This window comes from Homalodisca vitripennis, chromosome 4 (assembly GCF_021130785.1).
Source record: "Homalodisca vitripennis isolate AUS2020 chromosome 4, UT_GWSS_2.1, whole genome shotgun sequence".
NCBI lineage: Eukaryota > Metazoa > Arthropoda > Insecta > Hemiptera > Cicadellidae > Homalodisca > Homalodisca vitripennis.
Window position 1 is genome coordinate 160998183 of NC_060210.1, and position 25997 is coordinate 161024179.

General features: G+C 32.1%; 1 protein-coding gene across 1 annotated transcript in view; it reads left to right on the forward strand.

Moving 5' to 3' along the window:
* LOC124360474 (protein FAM91A1) overlaps positions 1-23619 on the forward strand; it is a 46159-nt gene extending 22540 nt beyond the window's left edge. The window contains 11 exon segments of the mRNA XM_046814137.1: positions 3233-3425; positions 7264-7350; positions 7723-7913; positions 8713-8876; positions 9613-9761; positions 9955-10042; positions 11311-11481; positions 13402-13531; positions 18864-19028; positions 21971-22040; positions 23040-23619. Of these exon segments, the coding sequence (XP_046670093.1) occupies positions 3233-3425; positions 7264-7350; positions 7723-7913; positions 8713-8876; positions 9613-9761; positions 9955-10042; positions 11311-11481; positions 13402-13531; positions 18864-19028; positions 21971-22040; positions 23040-23147 (1516 nt within the window). The 3' untranslated portion in view covers positions 23148-23619.
* Positions 23620-25997: the final 2378 nt, after the last annotated feature.

The window sequence follows — 25997 nt, forward strand, 5'->3', positions numbered from 1 at the left end:
TTATTTGTAGCAGGAAGGTTAGATTTATCTTCACTTGGACCTGACCTTAATTTTGCTGACAAAAAATGCCTGTTGTTCAAATTTCGCCTCTTTTAAACGAACTCTTTTACTAGCACCCCTTCCAACCAGAATCCCGGGTCCAACACCTTATCCTTTTGCTCATCAGTTACACCTATTTTAAAAGATTTATAGGTTGTGAAACGAGACACAACATCTTCACAAGAACTGTCAGTTCCACTAGTGAGATATTCTTTGAGATCTTCCTTTAACAACGCTCGGATCAAGCCTAGAGATGAAAATCCAATTTAATTTCTTCACACATGTGAGCTTGTTACTGTTTGGCGCAAGAGCCTTTGTGCCAACGATAGGCCTAGGTTTTGGTTTGTCATTATTTACTGAAGGTTTTAGCTGAAGAATCTTAGAGTACAAAGCAGGATTTTGTTGTTGAAAGTCACTTTTACTTGCATCTTGAGAGGATATGGTTTGTGTTTGTGTAGGTTTTGGAATGTGTTTTTGCTGCTGCCTAGTGCAGTAGTAGTAGTAATAGTACGTCCATGTCCTTGATTTGAAGACATTGCTTTAACATCTTCATTTCCTCTCAAAGGAGTAGGCCTAGTATCTGGTGCAACAGAATCATTATTTGAGTTAGAACTTCTAGGCCTACTATTTGGAGCACGCCACTGCACTGTTAGTATGTCTGTTGCCAATATTCCTACTCGAGTTTACTTCAGATATTTCCAAACTAGGGCTAACTGGGACAGTGTTCATAAGCACTTTCATATTTAGAAGATATGTCCTGCTAGTTTATCTTTTAAATATATGCTATTAGCATTAAGTATCTCCTCTTCCATTTGTGAGATTTTTCCCAAAGGGTATTAATTTTCTATTCTTTTTCATCAACCTTTCTCTCAAGAAGTTTGTTGTCATAGTTCAGTGCTAATAATTCTTTATTAACATTTTCCTATTTTTAATCTGATTTCAATTCAGCAGCTTGTAAATAGATTTCTGCTTTTTCTTTTTCAGACTTGAGTTGGTTTGTGAGTTCACATAATTGAGTATGACTACAAATTTCTTCAAACGTCTTTAGGTCAAGATGGGACAGAAAAATAGTTCAATAATTATTGTCAGAATAATGGTTAGCTTCTAAAATTGCTTCAGTTAGTGCAGATGGTGGTTTCCTTTTATTCAATTAATTTTCCTCGTAACATTTGTAACAAAACAAATCTTTTTCCTTACACACTGATGTCTGGTTAAAAAAAAAAAACAACAGGACATATTTTGTATTTTGTTTGTGTCAATTATTTCAATGTGTGATGGATATGGTTAATACCTCTTGCCTTGGCAAAAACTTTTTCATGAAGAGAAGATATACAATGTTTTAAAATATTCAAAATAAATAAAATAAAACAGAACACTGTACTTTATAATATACTGCAACAATTAAATATTTATTAATTTTCTTCTCTGTAGTTTAATTTGTTACTAATGAACCCGTGCTGATCTGCAGTGTTACTTAATATTGTAATTAGTGTGGGGGGAAGGTGATAGTAATTGTTCACCTCGTCAAAGGAGAAAATAGTATATGAGGAGTAACATACGTAGTCAAATCAGTTCTCATATTTTTAATGTTACATGAAAAAACACATCATAAAAAAATTATAATTAGTTGACATGTCAGTCCAACCTATTTCACAAGAGAACACTATCTAATTTTACAATACTTCTTTCCAAACCACAAGGGATGTGAGCCGACCTTGAGGTTTAATTTCTACCTTAACATTTTTGAACGAATTCTTGCACAATGGGCACACATAACTGACCATGACTGAACACTGGTTCAGGTAAGTATACTCCCACTACTTGGTCGATTGTTTGTTCCTGCACCTTGTTAATTGATATGCAAAATGCCACTGTGATAGGGATTGTCCTCGCTTTGATTAAAATGGAACAGTAGTGTCAGATGGTGATAAGTCAAATCCAAACAGTTCTCAAACATTTTTTTGACAATTAGTCTTGTGCCATTTAGTATTCCTTTCATTGAATTAAAGTTTCTCAACAGCATTACAACTGCACCTTTCTTCAAAGTCACTCATGGGATGGTAAGCCAGTCATTTCAAGACTGTTTAAGAATTCAGTAGGAAATTGTAGCAGTTCACTCTCATCTCCAGTTATTAAAGTATTTACACTCATGTAACTTCTGTACATTCTCATTTCATTAGCTAAGGCAAAATCAAGAATATATAACTGACCATATGAAGTACTTTGGAAATCTTCAGGGTATAGTAGAGAAATTCGGTGATAAATCAAGCCATGGATTCTAAAGGAATAAAGACCATAGTTATTTGGTAAATCAACGTTTGCACCAAATGAAACAAATGACATTACATTATTATATTGGCAAATATTGTATCTGAAATTGTTAGATCTTTCATTATTACCAGAGAACAACTCTTTCATTTCTTCAAGTGTAGTAGAAATAGGAAGTTTGATTTTTCCATCATAGCAACAGAGAGTGAACTTTCCAGCTGTGTTCTTCTCAGGTTTGAAATACAATGCTGAGCAATACTGAAAAACTCCCTCAACAAGACCACCTACAGAGTAAGGACTGACATCTGGAGTAGCATCAGAATCCGCAAACCTTGAAGTAAATTTAAACTTCTTACTACTCTTAAATACTCTGCTCTCTCGTTCTTTTAGGGCTTTGGCCTTTGCCTCACGGCAGCCAGTCATAGTTGCCTTGTCTTTAGTCCTCTTAATCGCACAATCAACAACTACAGAATTTATATCAAGTGTTTCCCTCATAGGTATTCTAGAACTATCCTTCAGGACACTACAAGGCCCATTATCTCAGTTTCCAGAGCAATAGCAAGTCCTATACCTGTGTGATACTCTGTCTAATATTGATGTAATGGCTAATGTCTGATGAAATGTTACCTTGAGTAAGAGTCCCGAGGGAGCAGATCCCTGCCTGCTGGACATGAGTGATGCACTGGCTAATATTGAAGTAATGGCTAATGTCTAATGAAATGTTAGAAGGAGTATGAGTCCTAATGGGGACACCAGTCCCTACTGGACCTGAGTGATGCACTTGCTAATATTGAAGTAATGGCTAATGTCTAATGAAATGTTAGAAGGAGTATGAGTCCTAATGGGGACACCAGTCCCTACTGGACCTGAGTGATGCACTGGCTAATATTGATGTAATGGCTAATGTGTGATGAAATGTTAGCAGGAGTATGAGTCCTGAAGGGGCAGATCCTTGCCTGTTGGACCTGAGTGATGCACTGGCTGAAATTGGAGCTGAAGAGGAAAAGCCAGCAGCATTGATTGATCTGGATGAACAAGATACCCCTAAGACCAAGAGGATATGTTTTCTCTTTGATTCTACACTGACTGCCTTCCTAATGATGGGAAATCTTTCACCGGTAAGGAATTCTGTAATTTGTTTTTTATTGACAGTTATTTATGCAGATTATTTAAAGTAGTATAATCTGAAAGACAGTTATTAAAAATAATCATAGGATTTTCTCAAGAATATTTCCTATTAAGAAAAAATTACAAAAAAAATAACCATGAGCATATTCCTTTGTGCGACCCTAGAAACCCTGGTGTCCTGGAATAGGCAAGTCTTCTGGCGTGTTAATTACATTTAAAAAAAATTATCATAGGGATTACATGTTGTTGTAAAAATCTACAATTCAATACTATTTTTGGATGTAAAAATCCTTGGAACAAGGATGAATACATAGATCGACACCCTAGGTTGAGTCCTAGTATGATAAGTACTTCCGTGTTTTTGTTTACCATCACATTATTTGTAGCAACCAAGTGGCAGTAATAGATTTTCTGTAGAACATGGAACTGCTATGGTAATAAGGCAGTACATTTTTACAGCAAACAGACGGATATCTAAGGTGACTACTGTTATAATGCAGTAGATTTAACAAGAAACAGAAGCGTGTAAATACATGGGAATTCAGAATGTTTCCAGTAGATAGAACTACTTGACTTTTATACGGACTAACTGATGTGTATCAGTATAGTTAGTACTTGCTGTGGAATAGGCCACCATGTTGGCTGCGCTATTGAATGTGTATCAGGTTCATGTAGTACCAATTATTGTCATCGCTTGTGTTGGTGTGCCAAGTCACGTGGATCTGTGTAGTGTGATTTATTGTAGCTGCTTACCTGTTAATGTATCTCTGTAGTGGGTAACAACGTTGGTATACCAATTGTAGGACCTCAGGTTATCCTAATAGGAGTTGTTCAATTTGTAGTGGATAATTGTTGGTGCTATATTCATAAATTAATTAAATTTTTTACTTTCATTCAAACTCAGACTTATTTAAAGTAGAATTTAAGTCCCTACACGAGTTCAAATATAAATTTGTTATGAGTTCACAAATAAATTGAACTATGATTTCTGATGTTTAAAAAAGAAAGTTTCTTGTTTTTAAGCGGTAATATGAATAATAAAAAGGTATTATATCAGCTCACATCCGATTTAGTCACCACGTGTTACAGCACTGTCCACGACTTCTTCCTCAGACAATCTTGGCTGTTATTGCATCAGATGCATACCCTCTCTTTCTCACACCATCCCGTCGACCAATTCAAGGCTGGCTCTGCGAGCATCGCCTTTTATGGACAGTTGTCACTACGTGTTCTGGTTCCATCAATATGAATTATCGACAATACAAATTCCCACTAATATAATTCAGATTAATTTTCCCACTTTTTGAATTATTTAAATTGTTAATGTGTGATCTGTTACTGAAAAACGTGATTATTGGCAATATTTTACAGAAATATACAATCAATAATTATGGTATTCTTACAATTTTGTTACACTTTATAACCCTTTCCATGCCAATGTGAGAAATGGACGTTGGGTACTCAATCGAAAAGGCTGCCAGCCGTGCCACACAGATGTCACAAATTTTTCGTACTAATTTGTTATAGTATGTCAGATTGCGATGATATTCGATTCAATGATAGTCTGTTAGTTGCTTTAAACGCTCACAACGTTTTAATACTCTTTGGACTGTTTACTTTGGTGGTTCTTGTGTTTTATTTCAGCTATGCAGCAGTTCGATTACTTGTCACAGTTGAGATTGCACTGCTGAACGAATATACTGATTGTTTACATGTTGTGTTTTACACAGTTCTTTCTTTTTTATAACAGTTTTATTGTTTTCAACTTAGTAAAATGAGTAAAAGAAAGCAGGATTGGTCACCGGTGATTGGAATTATGCTGTTTAGTAGATTAGTTGAAGCTGGATGAATGTTTTGGAAGAGAATCAGAGGATTCCAGTGCCTATTTAAATTCTGGTAGTGAAGAACTCATTTGTGATCCAGTAGATAACACGGACAAAGTCCCGGATTTTGTAATTTCCGATAACAATGCGGGTTATTCTTCTGACGCCCTAGACTTGTCCTCCATGTCTGCAGGTAGGCCTAGTGTTACAAAAATAGGTCCATAATAATTTGGTCAGACCTAGGCCTAATAACACTACTCACCAATGATGTGTCAACCAAGGAATTCCTGATGTAGGCCTAAATGATTGGAAAATAACAAATGATATTGAGAACCCTTGTTTGTTTCTGAAATTCCTGGCCCAAAACAATGTCCACTAAGTGGTGTGAAGCAGGTCCAGTATTTCTATTTTTTTTTACATTGGGTTTGCTGCAAACCTTTGCTGCTGAAACTAATCGATATGCAACAGCATACATGCAGAGCCATCCAAATTTGTCTCCTGAAGCTAGAGTACATGAATGGCGACCTGCCATTCAGAAATAAGGGCTTTCCTAGCAGTCATCCTAAATATGGATCTCAACTAAAAACCGACAAATAGTTATGGTCAACCACAAAGTCACAGGTTATCTCTTGGTTTTCGAGATATGTTAGTATTTATCTGTTTGAAGCAATCCTCCAGTTTTTCCACATAGTCAACAATCGTACTCTAGCTTAATATGGTCAGACTGGTTATGATCCTGCACGAAAGTTTCAACCCCTATTAGAACATGTAAATAGACTATTCAAGACCTACTACACTCCACATACGTCGATTTCTATTGATGAAAGCCTTGTTCGGAGTGTTTGTCCGAATGATCCTCCTGAATTCCTAAAAAAACTAAAAAACATTGGTATTTATTGTATTTTATTTATTGTGTTATAAATTTATGACATAATTTGCTAATTAAAAAAAGTCAGTGAAAACACATTGGTTAGTAGAGTGAAACGCCGCCTACCGCATCAGAATACGACGATCCAGTCAGAAATGGCAGCGCATAATGTACTTCACAATGTGTACCTAAAACAAGCCGCCATTTCTGATTGGATAAACCTTTTGAGATGCGGTTTGCGGAATTCAACTCTACTAAGTGAGCTCTTTCAAATGAGGTATCACTCGACCCATGCTTCAATTTAAGATTTCCATGTTTTCCTCTGTAGGCCGTCCCCCCATGGTTGGCATGTCATGGTAATAGCAAGGAAAAATAGTTTACATAGCCATATGACACTGTGCAAAGTTTATAGATGTTATCTCTTATGGTTTTTAAAATATTAAGCCGTACCCATACTTTTCAAACACCCTGTATATAAGGAAAATTGTACTGGGAAACAAATGTCAAGACCAGTTCACTGTTAGCATAATTGAGGGTCATTCTCAAGAGTGGTTTTAAAAAGAATAATCGTATATCATAACAATAAAACCAATTTCATTTTAAAGAGCAGTTATTAAGGAAATATGTAGTAAAAAGATCATCAAGATATGTTGAAAAAGAAAAATCATATGATAATTTGTATGAAATCTTGCTGAGGCGTTGAAAAATGCCTTGTTGTTTTTGGCTGGTACTTTTAGAAAATGGGCTGGCATTCAAATGGTTAAACAGCATCATATGATAATTCACAGTATTGTAATAGTTATAAATCGTATCCTTAACTTGTTCACTGCAGCTCTGTAATACTGAGAACACTTACTAGCTAGCATGCATTAAGGTGCCTGCCACAGTTAATGTGTTTAAATCTTTTTTATGAGTATTACAAGCCATGATATTTGGTTGCTAATATGACTTATGGTGTAATAAAATATTAACTCTTCATTTACAACTGAATTTTTGTAGAAATTCCACAAAAAGTTTTGTTGAATCAAATTCACAAATTACTTTATCGATTTGATATGAAAGCATAAAAAACAAATCTGTTTATATTAGAGTTAATTGATTATTGTAATAAATATAAGTGGATTAAATCTTTTTCAGGGACTGAAGAGCCATGCTGTCACAATGTTTGAGGTTGGGAAGCTTTTGGATGAATCAATTGATGGTTTTCTCAATGAATTAGAAAAGGTAGATACTCATAACTATTGTTGAAGATCGTCTCCTTCTTCTTAAAAATGTTCCTGAAAAGATTTTCGGGAAAATTTAATCTTAACACCAATCCTTATTCAGAAAATCTGCTTAAGTAACTATAAACTGATTGATCAAATTCTCCATTGCATTGGCTCTTTTTTCTATCTGCAATAGGCATTGAAGAAGCTAACACAAGATTTATACATTCCTTGAAGTTTTAAATTTATTATGTCTTTAGACAATAATATTTCTTACTAATGATGACAAATAATATCACAAGTAGAACCATTGCTTTTCTACACTTAACTAAGCTTAGCTGCTATGTATATAATTGCCGTGACATATAAAGTGCTATGTAACTGGTGACAGGTGAGTACAGCAAGAGATGACAGTGAGGGAGAGGCTCGCCGATACTTTGAGCATGCCTTGATTCTCCGTGCCACAATCCTGGCTCTGCGACACAGTACCAGCCTACACGCTGGACTTGACCTGGTGCGTTGTGAAAGTCTCTATCCTCTGGAGCCGGACACTCTCTCACGCCTGCTTGCAAAGAACTACTCGTATGTACACCCTCTAGCATATATAAGTATATTTGATACCTGAATGATTGAGTACAGGCTACAGGATATAAACTTACTGAATAAATTATAATTATCCCAGTTTTTTGAACTTGTTCAAACAGATTTAGTTTTAACAATTCCATTCAAACGAAATTGTTACATGTTGTTCATTGTGTTTAAAGTTGATTAAGGGAATGCAATCGGTTTTTGGCTAAATGATTTTTTTTTATTTCAGTCACAGCTTTTTTAGATAAGTTTTCTGAAGGTAGGAAAAATAGAAAATTTGTTGACCATTCCACAGTGGTGTTATAGATGTTTAACAAGACTGTCCCCAGGAGCTAGCGGTAACCACAGTTATCACATTCCAAAAATGGTAGAGAGTGATAATTTTTGTTACTTCTATATAAGTAATTTTCATATATTTCTATCATATTTCATCCAAAAGTAAGTACAAATTTATTTAAAAAATTTCAGCATATAGAGATATTTGGCAGCGAATGTGTTAATTGACAAAATAATGAGAAAATCTAGGGATCCTTATGCTTTGCATATGTATATGATGGTTCGTAGATGCCTGCTTTTTGCAATTCATGAGGGAATTGGTTACAGAAAACGTCTTATACACTCACCTATGATGAATAAAAAAATAGATTATAAAACATTGGTCAGTGAATGAGCATTCAAAATGTATAATAAGTAAAACATTGTGTATCACGAAAAATAAATAGTCAGATAATCTGCAACCATGAGATTCATAATACTTGAAAAAGGATTAATATAATTGGTATACCTGTGGCAGGTTACTAGTGTCCATGGCACCTCTGAGTAAAGAGATTCATCCAATCACAAGCAAGTATCCTCCTCACCTGGGACCTGCCACTCCAGAGGTCAACAGCATATGGTTCAAGATGTTCCTGTATCACATCACAAAAGATGGCCCACCTTCTATCCTTCTGACTAGAGGTAATCTATACTAGCAGAAATCTAAAAAAAGAGAGAAGTAGGTTTTGATTGAGCACAAGCTAGATCTCAAATCTTGTATAATCATGTTTCAGTTTTAAAATTTACTCCACTTGAAATGTAAAAATATTTTACACATTCATTGCAAATTTAAAAATAGTTTCTAATAAAGATTTGAAAGCACTTGTTCTTTTGTATACAAGGACTATCCAGAAAGATTATATTTCGCTCTGTAGCTGCTAGGAATTTTTTTAATTGAACTAATTAAAATTTTTTTACCATTTCTCTTAAAATTGTTTGACTTAATCCTGTCACGTGCACGTTTCAAGTATTAAGGGGTTTTTTTATTGAGTTTAAAAACATTGGTCCGAAAGTGGGCTTCTAAAGCAATTGAATAATGATGGTAACAAATATCTGCATCTTGCTGTATAACATCCTTCACACCAACCGCTCAAGCCAGTTTCTAGATTATAACTTTGCCTTGATGGGTTATAACAGGTTATAACAAGCTGTACATGGTACATTTCTGATTTCATTGTTATTACGTTTGGGAATAATTTAATTTAGAGACTGATTGAGTAATAAAATACCTTTCGTGTACCAATCACCTTCCCTCTTGCCATATTTCTTCAAAGAACCTTTATGGGTGTAATCCTCCATTTTTATCTTCTTTGGATGTGCTTTTCACAAGTGAACCTCCAGGCCAATTTTAGAATCATTAGAACGAAGTATGTTGCAGGTACCAGGCTGCGGAAACTCCCGTCCTTGCTGCGTAAATGTGATAAGGTTCTTGTAACTTCATGGGGCCATGATCCTGCAGTTGTTCCTCTGACAAATCTTTTATTTGCTTTGAATGACGCCCTTACATATTCTCCAGTTTTAGCTCAGGTAACAATGATGAAAAATGCATTAACTGTTATATTTGTGTACCACAACATGTTCAATAAAGTTTTGGGATAATTTCTTTTAGTTGAATATTTTTATGTCCAATCATTATTACAAAGTTAAACAAAAATGTTTAGTCTATCTCATTGAAATGTTGAGTAAAATAAACATATAAATACTTATTGTAATGTCACAGGCTTATGGTGTAGATAAAGGAGCTGAGACTCGACTGGTTCCATTTCCTTTCAAACCGAAGCATGCAGATGATATCTCAAACAATAAAGGTAAATGGTGTAGTTTTTTGGATATAGTTTTGGTAGTAATTTTACTATATCTGACTATAGTTTTAGTCAGTTAGGTGATCTATACTGAATGATTACTGAGAGTCTGGTATAGTTACTGGTAACTAACACTATTGTCCACTACCATGGATTGCATTGAGACTCCAGCCCAAACCTACTGGAATTAGCAAATTTAGGGCAATTACTACATAGTGTCACTTGAGACCAGACACTTGCATAGGTTACTCAGCTTTTCACTCGTCAGCTATAAATTTAAAATTTTTAATGTGTTATTTTCCTGAAAATGACAAAGTCCACAGATTTCTTCACAATTGTTCACTTCTTCAATTAATTTATGGGACTTAAGTGTTGAATTATTGTTTATATTATATTGTTCAAATATGTAGAGCTTATTTATTTTTAAGCAGCATACATTTCAAAACCTAATAAAATGTCAAGTGCAACATTATATTGTTTCTATTTTAATTAACTAAATTAAAAGGTGAGAAAAAATGTTCACTTTTTGGGCATTAATCTATTACTAAAAACAACTAGTAAAATTATTAACTTAATACATACTAATTTGGACAAAATCTCTTTTTTTTAATACAGAGTAAAATAGGTAGATTTTAAATTAAAAAGTGATTGACAAAACTTAATAAGGGATTTTTAATATATTATAAATATATTGTTTTATCATTCCATTGTCCATGTGTCAAAAATAGTGATTAATTGACAATTTGTTATATTTGGTGTCTTATTTTTAGTTTAAACCTGGTATCATGTTTGTTTGGTTAAACTGTTAGGGTTTCATACCCAAGCAGTAATGTTTAAGTGCATGTTAGTAAGTGTAGTTGTATAATTCTGGTAATTAATCTGTATGGTTAGCAAACATAAGTACAATAAGCTCTTTTTGAGGCAATTATTGCAGGAGAGCGATAATGACAACACTTCTATAAATTAGTGCCTCTGATACAGATGAGTATAACTACTACTAAATTAACAGTTGTGATATTCATGAATCTTCATGTATTATTCTGTGATAATGACAACACATCTACAAGTGTGCCTCTGGTGCAGATGAGTATAACTACCACTGAATTGATAGTTGTGATATTCCTGAATCTTCATGTATTATTTTGTTTTTAAAGTTCACAATACATTTCCTGAAAATAGCCGATTTAAAAATACTGTTGTCTCACACTGTTTGTATTTGAATTAGCTTGAAGTGGGTTTTCAAATTGAAATTCCTGATGTGTTGTGTCGAGCAGGATTAGACTGGAGCCAACACAGCGGATTGGCAGCACTGCAGGAAGAGTTAGACCTGGAACACACATGTGGCTATGTAACGGTGGCACTACTGAGGCCTCCCACTACAACACTCAAAATGGAGCTACACCATACTCCACCTACCCCCACCTCCAATGTCGACAAGTGTCCAGGTAGTACTTCCTAATCACACATTACGTATGAAAGCTGTATAAATAACATTTCAGTGTAGTAGAACACACTTTCTCATGGAAAAGACATTTCTTAGATACTTCCACAATAAATTTATTAAAAAAAAAATGTGGAACGCTTCACGATTTTGCGTGTCATCCTTATTGGATGACACGCAAAATCGTGAAGCGTTCCACATTTTTTTTTAAAAAAGTTATTGTGGAAGTATCTAAGAAATGTCTTTTCCATTAAAACCCATCTACTTCCACCAAGGATACAAAGCAGAAAATGAAAAACACTTTCTCATGTTTCTTACCCATACAGACTGCGTATCGTGTTTCTTTAGCAAAAGGCATTGGCTCCCACAAAATTACTTTGAAGAAAGATGGGAGTTTTTCTAACATAAAACATTTTGTAGGCACATTGCCCTCAATTTCCTGGGTTAGGATGGGGACTCTTTTCTGTTGTACTGTTTAAGCATTGTCATTGAGGTGATCTTACTCTTGTATTGGATGCTTATCACATTCGGCCAGCCATTGTGACCTGTCTACACACAATCAGCAGATTCTGCGTCATTTGGGAAATAATTTACACCCAATAAGTTTTCGTCTATTTTGTTCCAAATTAGTAAATCAGCATAACAGTCCTATTTGCATCACTTGTTTATTACGAACACTAACGAGAGTTATTTATTTTCTTCCGAAAACTGGTTTCTTCCATGTCATCATGTTGTTGAGAATGAAAAATCATAACTTTTACAGTTCATCGACTTGTTGTTATAACTTATCTAAAACATTTATTTTTATGTTATCTTTATTCAACATGCTGGGTATTTTATTTATAACACAAAATATGTTTTTAACATTTTCTTCATTATCTATGTTAGAATCCGTGTTACTACCGGATCCGTGTTATTGGATTTACAAGAATCATACCCACTTCATCTTTACCTGATAATGATGAGTTCACTTCATTCTTCTTAGGGGAGTCATATTTCCCTATTTATTTTATAATAGAATGCTTTACACTTTGAGCACATTGCTGGAGAAACTTGCTTCATCAATATTCACACACCCTAACAACAGCAAGCCATTTCAATTTCCAAACACAGCACTATTGATGAAAATGTTAATTTTCAATGCAGACCTAATTTTAATATAGACATAATTATGCAGGGTGAATTATTTAAGGTGTATCAAATCAGTGTGAGAGAATGAAGCAATCTAGAAGAGTTAAGTAATGGTTTCATCTTTAAATCACCCCTTAAGAACAATTTTAAATATTTTAATGAATTTTTAATTACAGGTGTGCCAAAATCTATAGGCCTGGGTTTTAATTCTAGAGTATTTCAACCATAAACATATGTAATGTTATATATAATCGTAAAGGTCTTTGTAGGCCAAACACGTTAGTAAAAACAAAATGAAATTATCTTTCTAAATTTTAAAATTTAACTATGAAATGTTGGTTTTTATATATTACACCACATTGGTTCTGGCTGTAACGATAATGAATGTTTCTTTTCATATTTACTGTCATAATAAACTATGTAACATGGTAATTGCCCCTAAAAATTTTGTTGGTCCAAGCCAACAGTAAAATTAATTATATATTAATTGCTTAACAATTGTTCAAAATCAACATAAGGGTTATTAATTTTAATAAATTCCTTATTTGTATACATATTATTTATTTGTTTCATACAAAATCAATTGTTTTTACTATAAATAAACATAGAATACTATGGTTTGTGTTTATATATATATATATATATATAAATTACTGATTGGAATTTCCTTAAAATTTTAATATAAATAAATATTATTTCTTTATGAACTTAGGAATTTACAAATAAAAGATTGTTATCAGCCACATATTTGTAAAATAATGAGAGTAATTTGTTCTGTTATGATGATATCCAGGGGTTGGAGATGGATTCAGTCCAGAGCGGCCTAGGAATGGATTCCACAGCAAAGAGTGTGCGGAAATATTGAAACAAGAATTGGACAACTTGTCAACGCCCAATGGTTCCATCTCTAGTTCACCAAATAAGTAGGTTCATTCAGCAAATTTAGTTAGTTTTTAGTTGACATCATTCATTTTCCCAGTGGGCTTTAAACTTTTGGGATATATTTGTTCCCCAACCGGGTTGACTCACCAGGTCTAATTAATTTCAAGTGAATTTGCTTTATGTACATGTCACTATAAACCAATAAATTGTAATTAACTCTTGATTTTTTAAGGAAGAAGCTTGTACCATTGATGTAAATATTAAGTTATGCAAATTAATATTCACAAATTTTTTTAAATAAAGTCAAATTACATGTTTGTTCAGGTTTTTATGTACTTAACCCTTTGCACTCCGTCTGAAATATCGGACATCGTTGTTTTGGCCAAAACCTCGGACGTCCGAAATGTCGGACGTTTGGTAAATCTTTTATACTGGCTTTATAAATTATCCAAATGCGGTAAATTTGCGATATACGCAAGCTGGATAGTTGTTGGGTGTAAAAACGTAGTAAACCTTTATACTCCATGGCGGTGATTTTGCAGTTTTACATTGTGTTGTAGAGGTTTGTCAACTTCACCTTTGTTCGTCAGCTGATTTGATCCCAACTTCAACAGCTGATCTCTTCATTGTTTTGTTTAGTCTGATAAGTTATTACAGTCAATAAGGTTATGTTGACGATCTGAGTGACATTTTTGTCAGTAACATATCAGATTCGGAATCATCTGATGATGACAAAAGTGAAAGTGAGGGAGGTATTACGGTACTTTGGGATTATACCGACCACACCCAGATATGAATCGTTATTTGACATTTTGCTTCTAATGATTACTAGATTAGCATAGAACAATATTTCGTCAATATAAAACAGGAATTGTCTTATCACAAACCCCTCCCCATCCTCAGACAGAGGTCAAAGTCGAGCGGTCTAGTAGATAACGTGATTGCAGAGTCTCGCCGCCCTTTCAGCTTTTGCGTCGCTTTGTTGTACTTCCATATTTTACCCCTACATTTATCCAAACACAAAAATTCAACAAAAACAAGCATTACCAAACAAAAACTAAACTCTTTGTTGAAAAAAAACACACAAAACTTGTTTTTATTCTTGATCACCCAAAATGCGAGTGCCTCCGGCCTCTCGGTGCTGCCGAAGCCCGTGCTGATGTCAACGAAAGAAAAACATCCCTCGAGATAGTACCTATCAGTAAAATATCAAATTCTAGAGGGGCTGATCAGAAATATAAATTGAATTGTAATGGAAAGGCAATTATGTACCGTGCAAAAACTTAAATAATCATGTGATGCCGCGCGGCCTGCCGTAATCGGGATTCTCGAGAAAGATAAGATAACAGCGACAACAATACCGATCACAATACCTGGAAATGTTTGTTGATTGATGGAATGTTAGTTCTGTTACTCAACTACATCGTTTTATAACGTTCTAAGTTCATTGAAAAAGGTTTAAGCGTTGGGGGCATATAACGGAATCTGACCACATTGATAATCGTTGTAAGTTTGTAATTAAAGAGTTGCTTTTACGTTCTATCATGTTTGTTTCTATAAATTTATATTTTTGTGTTCTTCATACTGGTGTGGTTGGTATAATCCCAAAGTACCAGTATTACGGGCATAAAAAGGTATAAAAAAGTAAATATTCAATCATTTTTCAAATAACTCACTATTTGGGGAAATTGTTGGAAATTACAAAACTGCCTTCAACATTTTTGTTTATAGAGGTAAGTTTATGAAATTTTATGTGCATGTTTACAATTATGTAAGGAACCTAGAAACAATAATAGTATATATAATGTCAATGCAATTTTTTCAGTTATAACAGCTAAAAGGTAACTTTTGTAAAAAATTAAAAAAAAAAATTTTTTATAAGTGAAAAAAGGTATTAAGAATAAGGTAATTACAAATATATATTTTTTTACAATATAGAATTTTATGAGAAATAAAACAAAACCAAAATTATAACTCTATCTGCTAAAATAAAAAAGTTACAACTTTTTAACAAAACCTTTACAAAATTGATAAAAAGGGCTCCGAGGTTTTCGCCAGTACTTGTTCAATAGAGGCCCGAGTTTTTGGTAGTGACCAAAAATTTTTCTCTCGAGTGCAAAGGGTTAATATACAAAACTGTCAGGAAGTACCCGTCATAAGTATTAGCCATGTTGTAAATACCTACGTAATAATTAACTTAATTATTGCATGTGAGTGTGTGTTCATGGCTTAGGAAACGTGTCATTTGAAAATAAAAATGTATATAGTACTACATATGTGTCTTATTTGATTCAGTAAAATATCCAAAGTAGATAGCACTGCTTACATTGGTAAAGTGTAGAAGCAAATTAGTTGATGTGCTCTTTTGAACAAAGTAGGATACTTGAAATATAGTTAGTCCTACATAATTTACTCGGTTTTCATTTCACTTCAATGCTGAATATTGTTACAATAGTAAAAAAATACTAAAAATAAATAAGTCGTTACTATAACAATAGCTTATTGAACTTGACGTAAAATTAAAAGTGAACAAAAACTAAATTTACTGTCTGCATCTATTTACAAAATATACACATCACACCACAGCTATGCTTAGAGTTAGGCCTACTCTTGGTAGCTTTTTGTAGTGTGATACTTGTTAAAACACGTGTTAGGACGGAGTCTTAAGATTGCGTGGGCCTAGGCCTAGGCCTAACCCTACCTGGTACTGGGAGTTGTTATTCAGCTTTATCAGTATCACTAAGATTCAAGATTCAAAATTCAAGATGTCTTTATTAGTCATTAAGCAACATAACAAGTTACAATAGAGTTTGTCAAACTATTAGGTAGTAGTAAGTAAAAATTAATAATTTTAGTACTAAAATCTTCTTTTAAAATTAACTGGAATGTTGCAAAAAACACAAGAACTTACATAACTAATAACTATATAAAAACTATATAAATAGAGAGTGATCATAGAAAATCATTTAAGTAATGAAAGTATTGCATGGTAAATGAAAAATCAATAACACAAATTGAACAAGAAACACAAAGAACATATAATTAAAAATCCATGAACAAATGTAACAATAATATAAATATTTAAAATGTGGTGGTTAAAACTTAAAATCTTAAAACTATAAAACAAAAATTAAAATTTAATATACTAACATTATCATCATAATTACAATCACTTGCCACTTTCGTCCTCAGAAATAGCAAAATCAGAATCAATACCATCTTCATTACTATCAAAGTCAAACAGTGCATATTCAATGTCTGCATCGTGCAAAATATTTGCATCATTCGCGCCTCGGCTCGTTAATACCATTTCAGTTGAAAAAAAAAACTCACTTTACATGTTTATTTTTTACAACTAAATCATTATAATAAACATGCATTTATTCATAAATAAACAACTTCAAAATAAATGTTTAACCAAACAGCAACATACGCTACAGGTTGTTGTTCGGCTGAAAATAAACACTATGCAGGTTTGCAACTACGCATTGTAATAATGCTGAAAGTGAAACCATAGAGGAAGATAACTTGTGACTGGTTATTTAAAATCCTTTCACAAAATATACAGAGACGTTACATTGAAAAGATATGAGTCTGAATGACCTTTTTTTGTGAGATATTCACATTGCAACAGATGTCGGGCTGAGTCCGACTTTGGACCGGAACGGCTGAAATAGTGATGTCGTATTGAGTTTGCCTATGGTCCCCAAAATCTGAAAATATAAAGAGTTTTCTGTTAATGTTATAATAATTATAAACTAATTGATATTACTATGTATCTCTTCCCTACAGAAACTGAAAGAACTATTCAAAAAGATTTTAACTCACAATGTAATACATTTACTATGTTAACATTTTGAATGTCAGCCTTAGTCTTACAACTGAACAAAATAGTATTGATGATCACAAATATAAATGTAAACAAACCAGCTGAACTGAATGACTTGCTTTTTGCTTAGATACATTAATTTAAACAGTATATCCACATACCTCCAAAGTGATAAAAACAAAAAGATGCTTTTAGGAACCATTACCTGTACATAACTACAGTACCTGCACATTTAGACTAAATGATGGAATCACTGACATAAACACTGTAGCAATAAAAGATTTTTTTAACTTGAGTTTAACTTGCATAGAAGTTTGTAACTCGGCTTTAAATTGCATTACACTGAAAGTTAACATTTTATGAAATAATAACAGTTTATATCATACTGATTTAAACATAAACCATACTTTTGACTGTACTCTAAATCACTATCATTGGTGGATACAATTTCATCTTTTAAATACAATTAATTTAGAACTTGTTTAGTGATGTGTTTTAAACAATCTCATTATGTATGTGATTTATGGGTTAGCCAATGAAGATTTATGTGTCTAAATTACAGCTTCTTATTTATATGTTCTTGCAAAAAAGGACACAAGGCTCTGTTTTCTGAGATAAGATATTAAATCTGCTTTTGTGTGTCACATTTTTGTGGATTTGTTTCAGTTTTATATCTTATTTCTGTTATTATATCTTCACATTTATATATTTGTTTTATGTGTGGTTTTGGATATGACTTAATTCTAACCCTATTGAGCTATTTTGGGAATGAAGATGTACTAGTTGTTATTCTCTGTATCAAGGGATTGTTGTTTTCAAGATTGAAGAATAAAGCACTATACTGAACAGATCATTTCAACTTAAAATATCTGTACAGCAGAGCTCTTATCAGTTACAGCTTTAATGTGTGCTAGAGTGTGTAATAAGATCAGCACCTCAGACTTGAACCAATAAATATATCCAAACTTATTATTTATATGTAAATAATTTTGTCATATACAGGGTGGCCCATAAGTCAGTTGTCACTTGCAATTTTTTAAGACGATATTTGTATAGAACAACGTGGAAGCCATTTTGAGCACCTATTTGTAGGTTAGATACTCTTTAAATTAATAATTAAAAATAAATAATAATAATTACATTATAATACAATACTTTGTACAAATAAAGTATTAATTTGTACTTTTCTGGTAACTTTGTATTTTCATTTCTGACAACTGACTTATGGGCCACCCTGTATTTAAAATTTTAAAACAAATAGTGGCATGGAGAAAAGTTTTAACCTACAAAGATCCCGGAAAATGTTTATTTACATTGGTCAAACCGTCTAGACACTGACTTTTGGATGGCCCTGTATAGTCAGGCAATCAGTTGTGTCAGACTAATGCATATCTGTAAGTTTTAGTCATATTATAAACTAGTTAAAATTTTTCAATAAATTAAACTTGGATTTTTTATTTAACTTTCAAGATTACTAGATTTTGGCATTTGGTTTTAACTATAATGTTGCAAAAGTCACTCACAAATTTGTGTTAATGTTTCAGGAGTGAAGATATGGAACAAAGATCTCCTAAAACTACTAATCAGATTGATTGTGATGTGTCTGGCTGGACCATATTGGACTGCTGTTTTGGAGTGCCTTTGTTTGAAGCGGAAGTGAACCGTAGTATATGTGCTTCTATCGTTGATACTTTGTCTGGACAAGAAAGGTTTGTTACTAACTTGTTTCATGTAGGTGATTACACAAATAAGATACATATAGTGATCAACCTAATGATCAAATAGGTAACTTGCTATGAACATAAGTGTAATTAAATTGGTTACTATCAGGGTTTGTTACTTTGTGCAATCTAATAAATATGAAACACTACTTACACGCAGTAAGAATATAAATCATACCACAATAAATGTAAAAAATGAATAGTTGGATATTTTTAGGTCTCATAATAATTACTTCTTTAAAAACTCTTTTATCAAATGTTAAATTTTGTCAATATTTGCAAATCTCTTATTTTGGAGAGAAGTGCAGATCATTTGCACATCCATGCCCGGAAATTGTAGGAGGAATTTATCGAACACAAGTAATGAAAATCGGTTATAGTATAAGATTGATAACACTAGTCACACTTTATAAGAATTTGAAAATGTTCTATTCTAATTTTGAGTAAAAATTATAATGTTTTCAATCACTCTGACACTTGCACACTCAAAATATATTCAACAAACCTGTATTGCGATAAATAGCCAATAATGCTTACGAACCAAGGATGTGGCCAGCAAAGGGTCCAGACCCCTTCCCCAAATTTTCAACTGAAATATCGTGCTGAACAAAGAAACGGGTCAAGAACTTTTTAAGAAACAAAATGGGGCCTTACTCTCTGTCCACTATGGGAAAATATCAGTTGTCTGGACCCTCAAAAATTTTTTTTTGGGCTACGTTAATGTTTACCAACATCATTCAATTTAAGGTACATAAAATAATGTTTTAGTAAATAATATTAATCTTGTGCCCGTTTTGACATTTTTTGTAGTTACATTTGTCAACATTATTATCCTAAATCTATATATGCAATCAGAATAAGTTGCTGGTTTGTGATATATTTTGTTTGCTACATTAAATTTACAAATGAAATTAAAATAGTTGCTTGACCAACTTGTTTGTTTTAATTCGTTTTAGTGTTTTAAAAAAAATAAAGATAATTATTTGATAAAATAATCATTTTTTTATGTTTATACTGCTTTTAAATAGTGTTTTAATAGTAAATTCATAATATGAAAAAATTATTTATGAAATTGAAAAACTAGTAGGTCTGAAATCTAGGCTACTGTGCAGTGCCTTGATAATTTTAATTTACTTTAGCCTAGACTTTAGTTTTTTGAGGTTGAGTGGAAGATAGGTCTAAACAGCCTTTAATTCTGCCTCAAAAAAATAAAATCATATTTATTTCATTACAATAATAATAGACATTAGATTTTAGAGTAAATAATATAATCTAAAGTTTGGTTCAATGTGAACGCCATTTTGTGTAAAATGAATGCTTGGTTTAATATTTGAAAACAATTATATTTATTAACTGTCATATGGTTAAAAAGTATTTAATCAGTTTTAAACACAGTTCTGAGAAGGTCATTTGATGTGATAGAATGCTTTATTTCAGTTGGTCCACTTGCAATTGCTTTATTCAGTATTTTTACTTTGATTTTCAAAATGAGTTTTCACATCATTATAGAGCTTTTCCTGTTTAAAATAAATATGTTTTAGTGTTACGTTTAATTTTTGGTCAGTAATGTTGGTGTTAAGTGAAAAACACAGAAACTATATAACGTGTGTACATATTTTTCATGTCAAGTTCATTAATACTTTTAAAAATTATTACAAAGTTGAAGTTGAAAATATATGTTTCTATAGTTTTATGACATGCTGTGGCAGCCACCACAAGTATTTCAAGCCAGCAGTAAAAGTTATTACAGCAGTCTCGTATTGATGTTACCTTTATAAGCCTTTGAAAAACACCAGTTCTGTAAGCCATGAATAACAAATATCAGTTTTATAATTTAAATGACATTATTTACAAACTTAATTCCTGTAAATATAAAATGAAATTCAAATGTTTGTGTTATTTGAACTAATTATTTCTGACATAGTTTATACTTTTGTTTATTCCATCTGGTTGTTTTAATAGTATATTTATAGGAATATCACAAAATTGTGCTGCTGATGTAATATTGCGTTCTAACACATTTTCTATTCTTTTATTTGTTATTATACTACACAAGAAGTTGTCTCACAACTAGTTATCACCATTCTCGTGTTCCTGCACTTCAGCGCCTCTTTGTGTACTCTCAGATCCATCATCATATGTTTACTAAAGTTTAACCGTGTTCTCTCAATGCAGATAGCAATCACATTGTTTCAATAGATTTCTTTGTGTGGTGGGTTGTATTAAAATGTTTTTAGTGTGCAGTGGATATATCAGTATTGGAATGGGCTCATGATGAATAAAAATTTGAGAGTTATAGTGTGACTCTATGGGACAAGGTTGTGGCAGAAGTCAGTAATAGGGTATTCGTGAAGTTATTTTTATAAAATACATTATAAAAACACTGTTGTAATATTTAATTAAGTTAATAGTTAAGTTATTTAAGTTTATTTGATGGTTTATATTTGTTTAGTTTTTCAGTTATTTATAAAATAAATATAGTAAAACGAGATAGCCTCAATTTGAACTTTATACTTTTAATGCCTATGCTGGTCAGGGGAGAGAATTATCAAAAGCAGTGCATGACTAAATAAATTGGAAAATTTTATTGGAATATCAATTAAAACACTGAATATTTACTGTTTTGATTACTAGTTGGTTATAAAGCAAAATTTGTTGTAGGTTTTTTAAATATTATTATAAAAGTTATAGGCAAAAATAGCTCTAAAAATTATAATAAATAAAAAAAGTTCTTTAAATGAGTATTTAATGACCTAAAAACGATAACTAGGAAATTTATATGTACAAAAACTAAACAATAAAATTAACAAAATATTATAATGTTAAGTATTTTTAATAAACTGCCAAGGGATTAAATTTAATAAAATTTTGACCTACTGTTTAAAACATGATTTAACTGATAATGTATTATGGCTACTTGTGTGTTACAGCTTAGAAATGTTATCTCAATCAAATGAGAAGCTGGGTGCCAGACTGAAGCAATTCATCTCTTACTTCCATGTATGTATCTATCTTTATAACTCAGTTTTTAAATTAGTTTTTGGCACTGCAAATATGAAAAAAGATAAAATTGTAATGATCACTTTCCATTGTTAGCTAAACAAACTTACAAGACAAACAATTTTGTTTATTAATGTAGAACTGAATTTACAATATACTGATCTATAGAAATATTATTCTTGTGATATTGCTTACTGTCTTACTGTGTTTTAAAGGATAATTTTATTATTATTGGTTACAGTGTAATGAGTAAAAATGTTTATTTTTGAACTGAAGTATTACAAAAATTATAATTGTGATAAGTATTACCAACATAGCAAATATATAATGCATGGTAAGACATGATTCAGCGTTATAATATTATATTCCTTCTTGATTTTATATCAAAGTGTCTAGAACTTTCTGAATATTCAAAAGCAACAACATTAAAATTAAATTTGTAAATATTTCAAATTAGACTGCTTGACACAGTTATAAGTAGAATTGTATTTGTGTCCTCATCATTGGTATTGTCTAGATGGAATTTACAATTTAATGAGCTTGAGGTATGATGTTATTTTTGTGATAGCAATGTTTTCCGGACAGAATTAACCCTAGATCCCTACATACACAAAAAGGTCATTAATTATGCCTAATTCACAAGCAATGCTAAACACATCCCCTCCCAATTGATTACACAATGTTGAATTATCAGTCAAAGATGTATTGTCGTTTTAAGTAAAAATGTTTTATTGTTCAACCAAAATTTCTGCAAAGTTAAACTAAGAGAGTGGGATAGCAAGTAACTTTCTCACACGTCAACAACACAATTATTGACATTGTATTCCACTTGATTTTACAGGACCTTACCAAGAGCCTGAATTTTTCAGTGGAGAAAGGAATTGTACTGTGGTCTAAATCTAATTTGGTCTTCTGTAATGGTAAACTGGGGGAGTGGGACAGCACAAGTTCTCACATACCAACAACACAGCTGATATTGTATCTCACTTTATTTTACAGGACCTTAACAAGAGCCTAAATATCTCAATGGAGAAAGAAGTGGTGCCATGGCCTAAATCTAATCTGGTCTTCTGTAATGGTAAACTGAGGGAGTGGGACGGCAAGTAACTTTCTCACACGCCAACAACAGACCTCATACATTCAATATATTGTGATACATTTACTGTACATAATAGTTTATTGTTTACTCTAGTTGTTTTACCTTTGGCTGTAAATGTTCATAATGTATATTTTTATAAATAATTTGGTATGGAGTTTTATGCTACAATGCGCTGTAATGTACAATTGTTTCTGGTTCATTTTAAAATCTAAAAGCAATTATTGTAGCTTTATAAAATTAAAAATCAGCTCTGTTAACTTAAAGTCCCATCTGTCATTCTTGTCATGTGGCTAAAATGACCAGAAATTTCAAGATTTATTTTTTTAAACCAACTGTTGTGTGTAAAATTTATGTGTTATATTTTTAAGTTTTTAAATTGCTGTGAATAAATAAGACAACACATTTCTTGTGAAATAATCCAAACAGAGACCTATTACATGTAAAATACAAACTAAAAATATAAAGTTATTTTATTACAGACCCATTGAGCCTGATTTAACATTTTGTATTCTAAAGGATCAGAATGATAACCTACGGCTGTTTTCTGCTCATTTCATTGTTAATATATTGACACCACACTAGTATGGTCAAATGCAGATTTTTCAAATTCAAATAAAAAAAATTATTCTTGAATCTGAGTAGATATTTTCAGCCCAAGTTTTATTTAGATAACTCCAGATTTTTATTAAAAGTAACTTTAAATAAAGTAAATAAAATTATTACCAAACCAATCCCTCACATTCTGAAACTTTTGGGGATTGGCCGAAAATACAAAATGTAATTCAAGAATACAAATTGTGTTAAAGATATTTGTCATGGTTCAGTAAAATGGCTGCATAAGAACTAAGCCATATCCTCTACTTTCAGCTTTTATTTGTTAGCTTATAGAATGACCTTCCAGAATGCATGCACTGTATCTGAAATTTTTTTGTATATATACTTGTATTATTTAAATAACGGCATTTTAAACTTAATATGTTTGCAAGAAATTCAGACCACCTCTATCCTTGATAAAACAATATTAAGTTATAAACCCACATGTCTAAACTTATATCTTAACCTGAAAAACAATATTAATTTGTTAATTTGGTTATCTATCTATGGGTTATGAAGCAGTCAGTAATTTGCTTATCAGTGATATATCGGGTATTGCTCCCAAATACATGGACTCCAATTCATGAACATAAACAGAGGATATATGAATTTGAAGTTAAATCCATTTTTAAAATCACAATATTTCTTTATTTTGATTTACTATAAACAGAGGATATATGAATTTGAAGTCAAATACATTTTAAAAATCACAATATTTCTTTATTTTGATTGACTATCTCCAATTTTTCCATCTACTGCAACTAGCCAGATGACATTAATGATCATGCAACAAAAACTCCCTTTGTCTCAAGCATTTCATTTCATGATTCTTCATTGGTATCTATTGATACAACCCACAGATAACACAATACACAAGATTATTTTCCGGTCTAACGTTTTAAAGTTATCAAAAATTTGTATTTAAACCAATTTTACTACATTGCATTTTTTTAATACAAAAACATTTTCAATTCATTTTTAGAAAATCTTCTTTAAAAATGGTTTATTACATTATTAAAAATTAAAGAATATTTTCTGTAAACTACATTTTTTTATGTGATTTACCTTTCTGTTTGTTTTATACCATTTCCCTAATTAGATCAGATGATAGATACATTGTAACAAGTGACATGTAATCTTAAATAATACTTATTGTAAACGCTATAGTGTAAATTGTTATGTAGAATACTGAATAACCTAATGCAATGTAAGTGTTATAAATCACAGATAAATGGATTATGTTTCAGATAGCACCTAACAGGTTAGATTCAACTGTTAACGCTAAATAAAAAGAAGAACTATATTGCAGTAGATTATCTGGGTCCTTTTTAGGTGTGGACCGTTATAGTTTAATGATTTGCCATGCCCATTCATACGAGGATGCCACTTTCTCATGGAAGTTAAAACTTTCTGATTTCAACATCTGGGGTCGAATTATTTAATCTACTTCTGCAGTTTAATCTTGTTTTTTGTACTTTACCAACACTTCTGTTAGTCTCTGTAATCATCGTCATCTCATCATTTAGAAAACATATTCAGAAATACTCCAAAGGTGTAGTGTCTTCATGTTTAATTGTTATTCATAAGAAGAGGTGGGAAGGAAATTTTTCCTATTTTAAAATTTAATTAATTGACCAATCATGTCACCATCAGCACCCGACATCACTTCTATAGCAGAATCATACTTGTCATTGCTCCTTTCAACTTTTTTATGTCCGTCTGTAGTGTCACCAAGAACCATCATTTCCAATGTATTATCAGTTTGGTTCACATGGTATTGGACAGTCCAAAAGTCTTGAGTTTTCTGTTCACTCAATCTGTTATTATGACATGACATTCAATTATGATTCAAATTCATTCTCATGTTACACTAAAAGAAAGTTAGCAACAGAGATGTGTTGTTACAGGAATGAGACGTCTAATTCTTAAAATTGTACATTTATCTGATTCCCAGTCAGACAGCTGATAGCAGATAGTTGGTGGGAAAGGTTCAGTGGGAAGGCAATTCTGAGAATTCTAGTTTTGGTAGACGAAACGGTTGTGCGCTCTAGATTGTAGAAGATAGCTGTTAGTTGGTGAAGTTCTTGTCACTTAACGCCAACCTCAACAAACAAAATACTTTGGACAGAAAGCAAAGTATAATAAGAGCTAGTCATCAACTGATAACTACATTTTCAACACAAAACTGCAATCACAAAGAAAAAATTGTGCTGGTCAGATCTGAACTACATTGTAATTGCACCAGGGATGCTACAGGTCAGGGA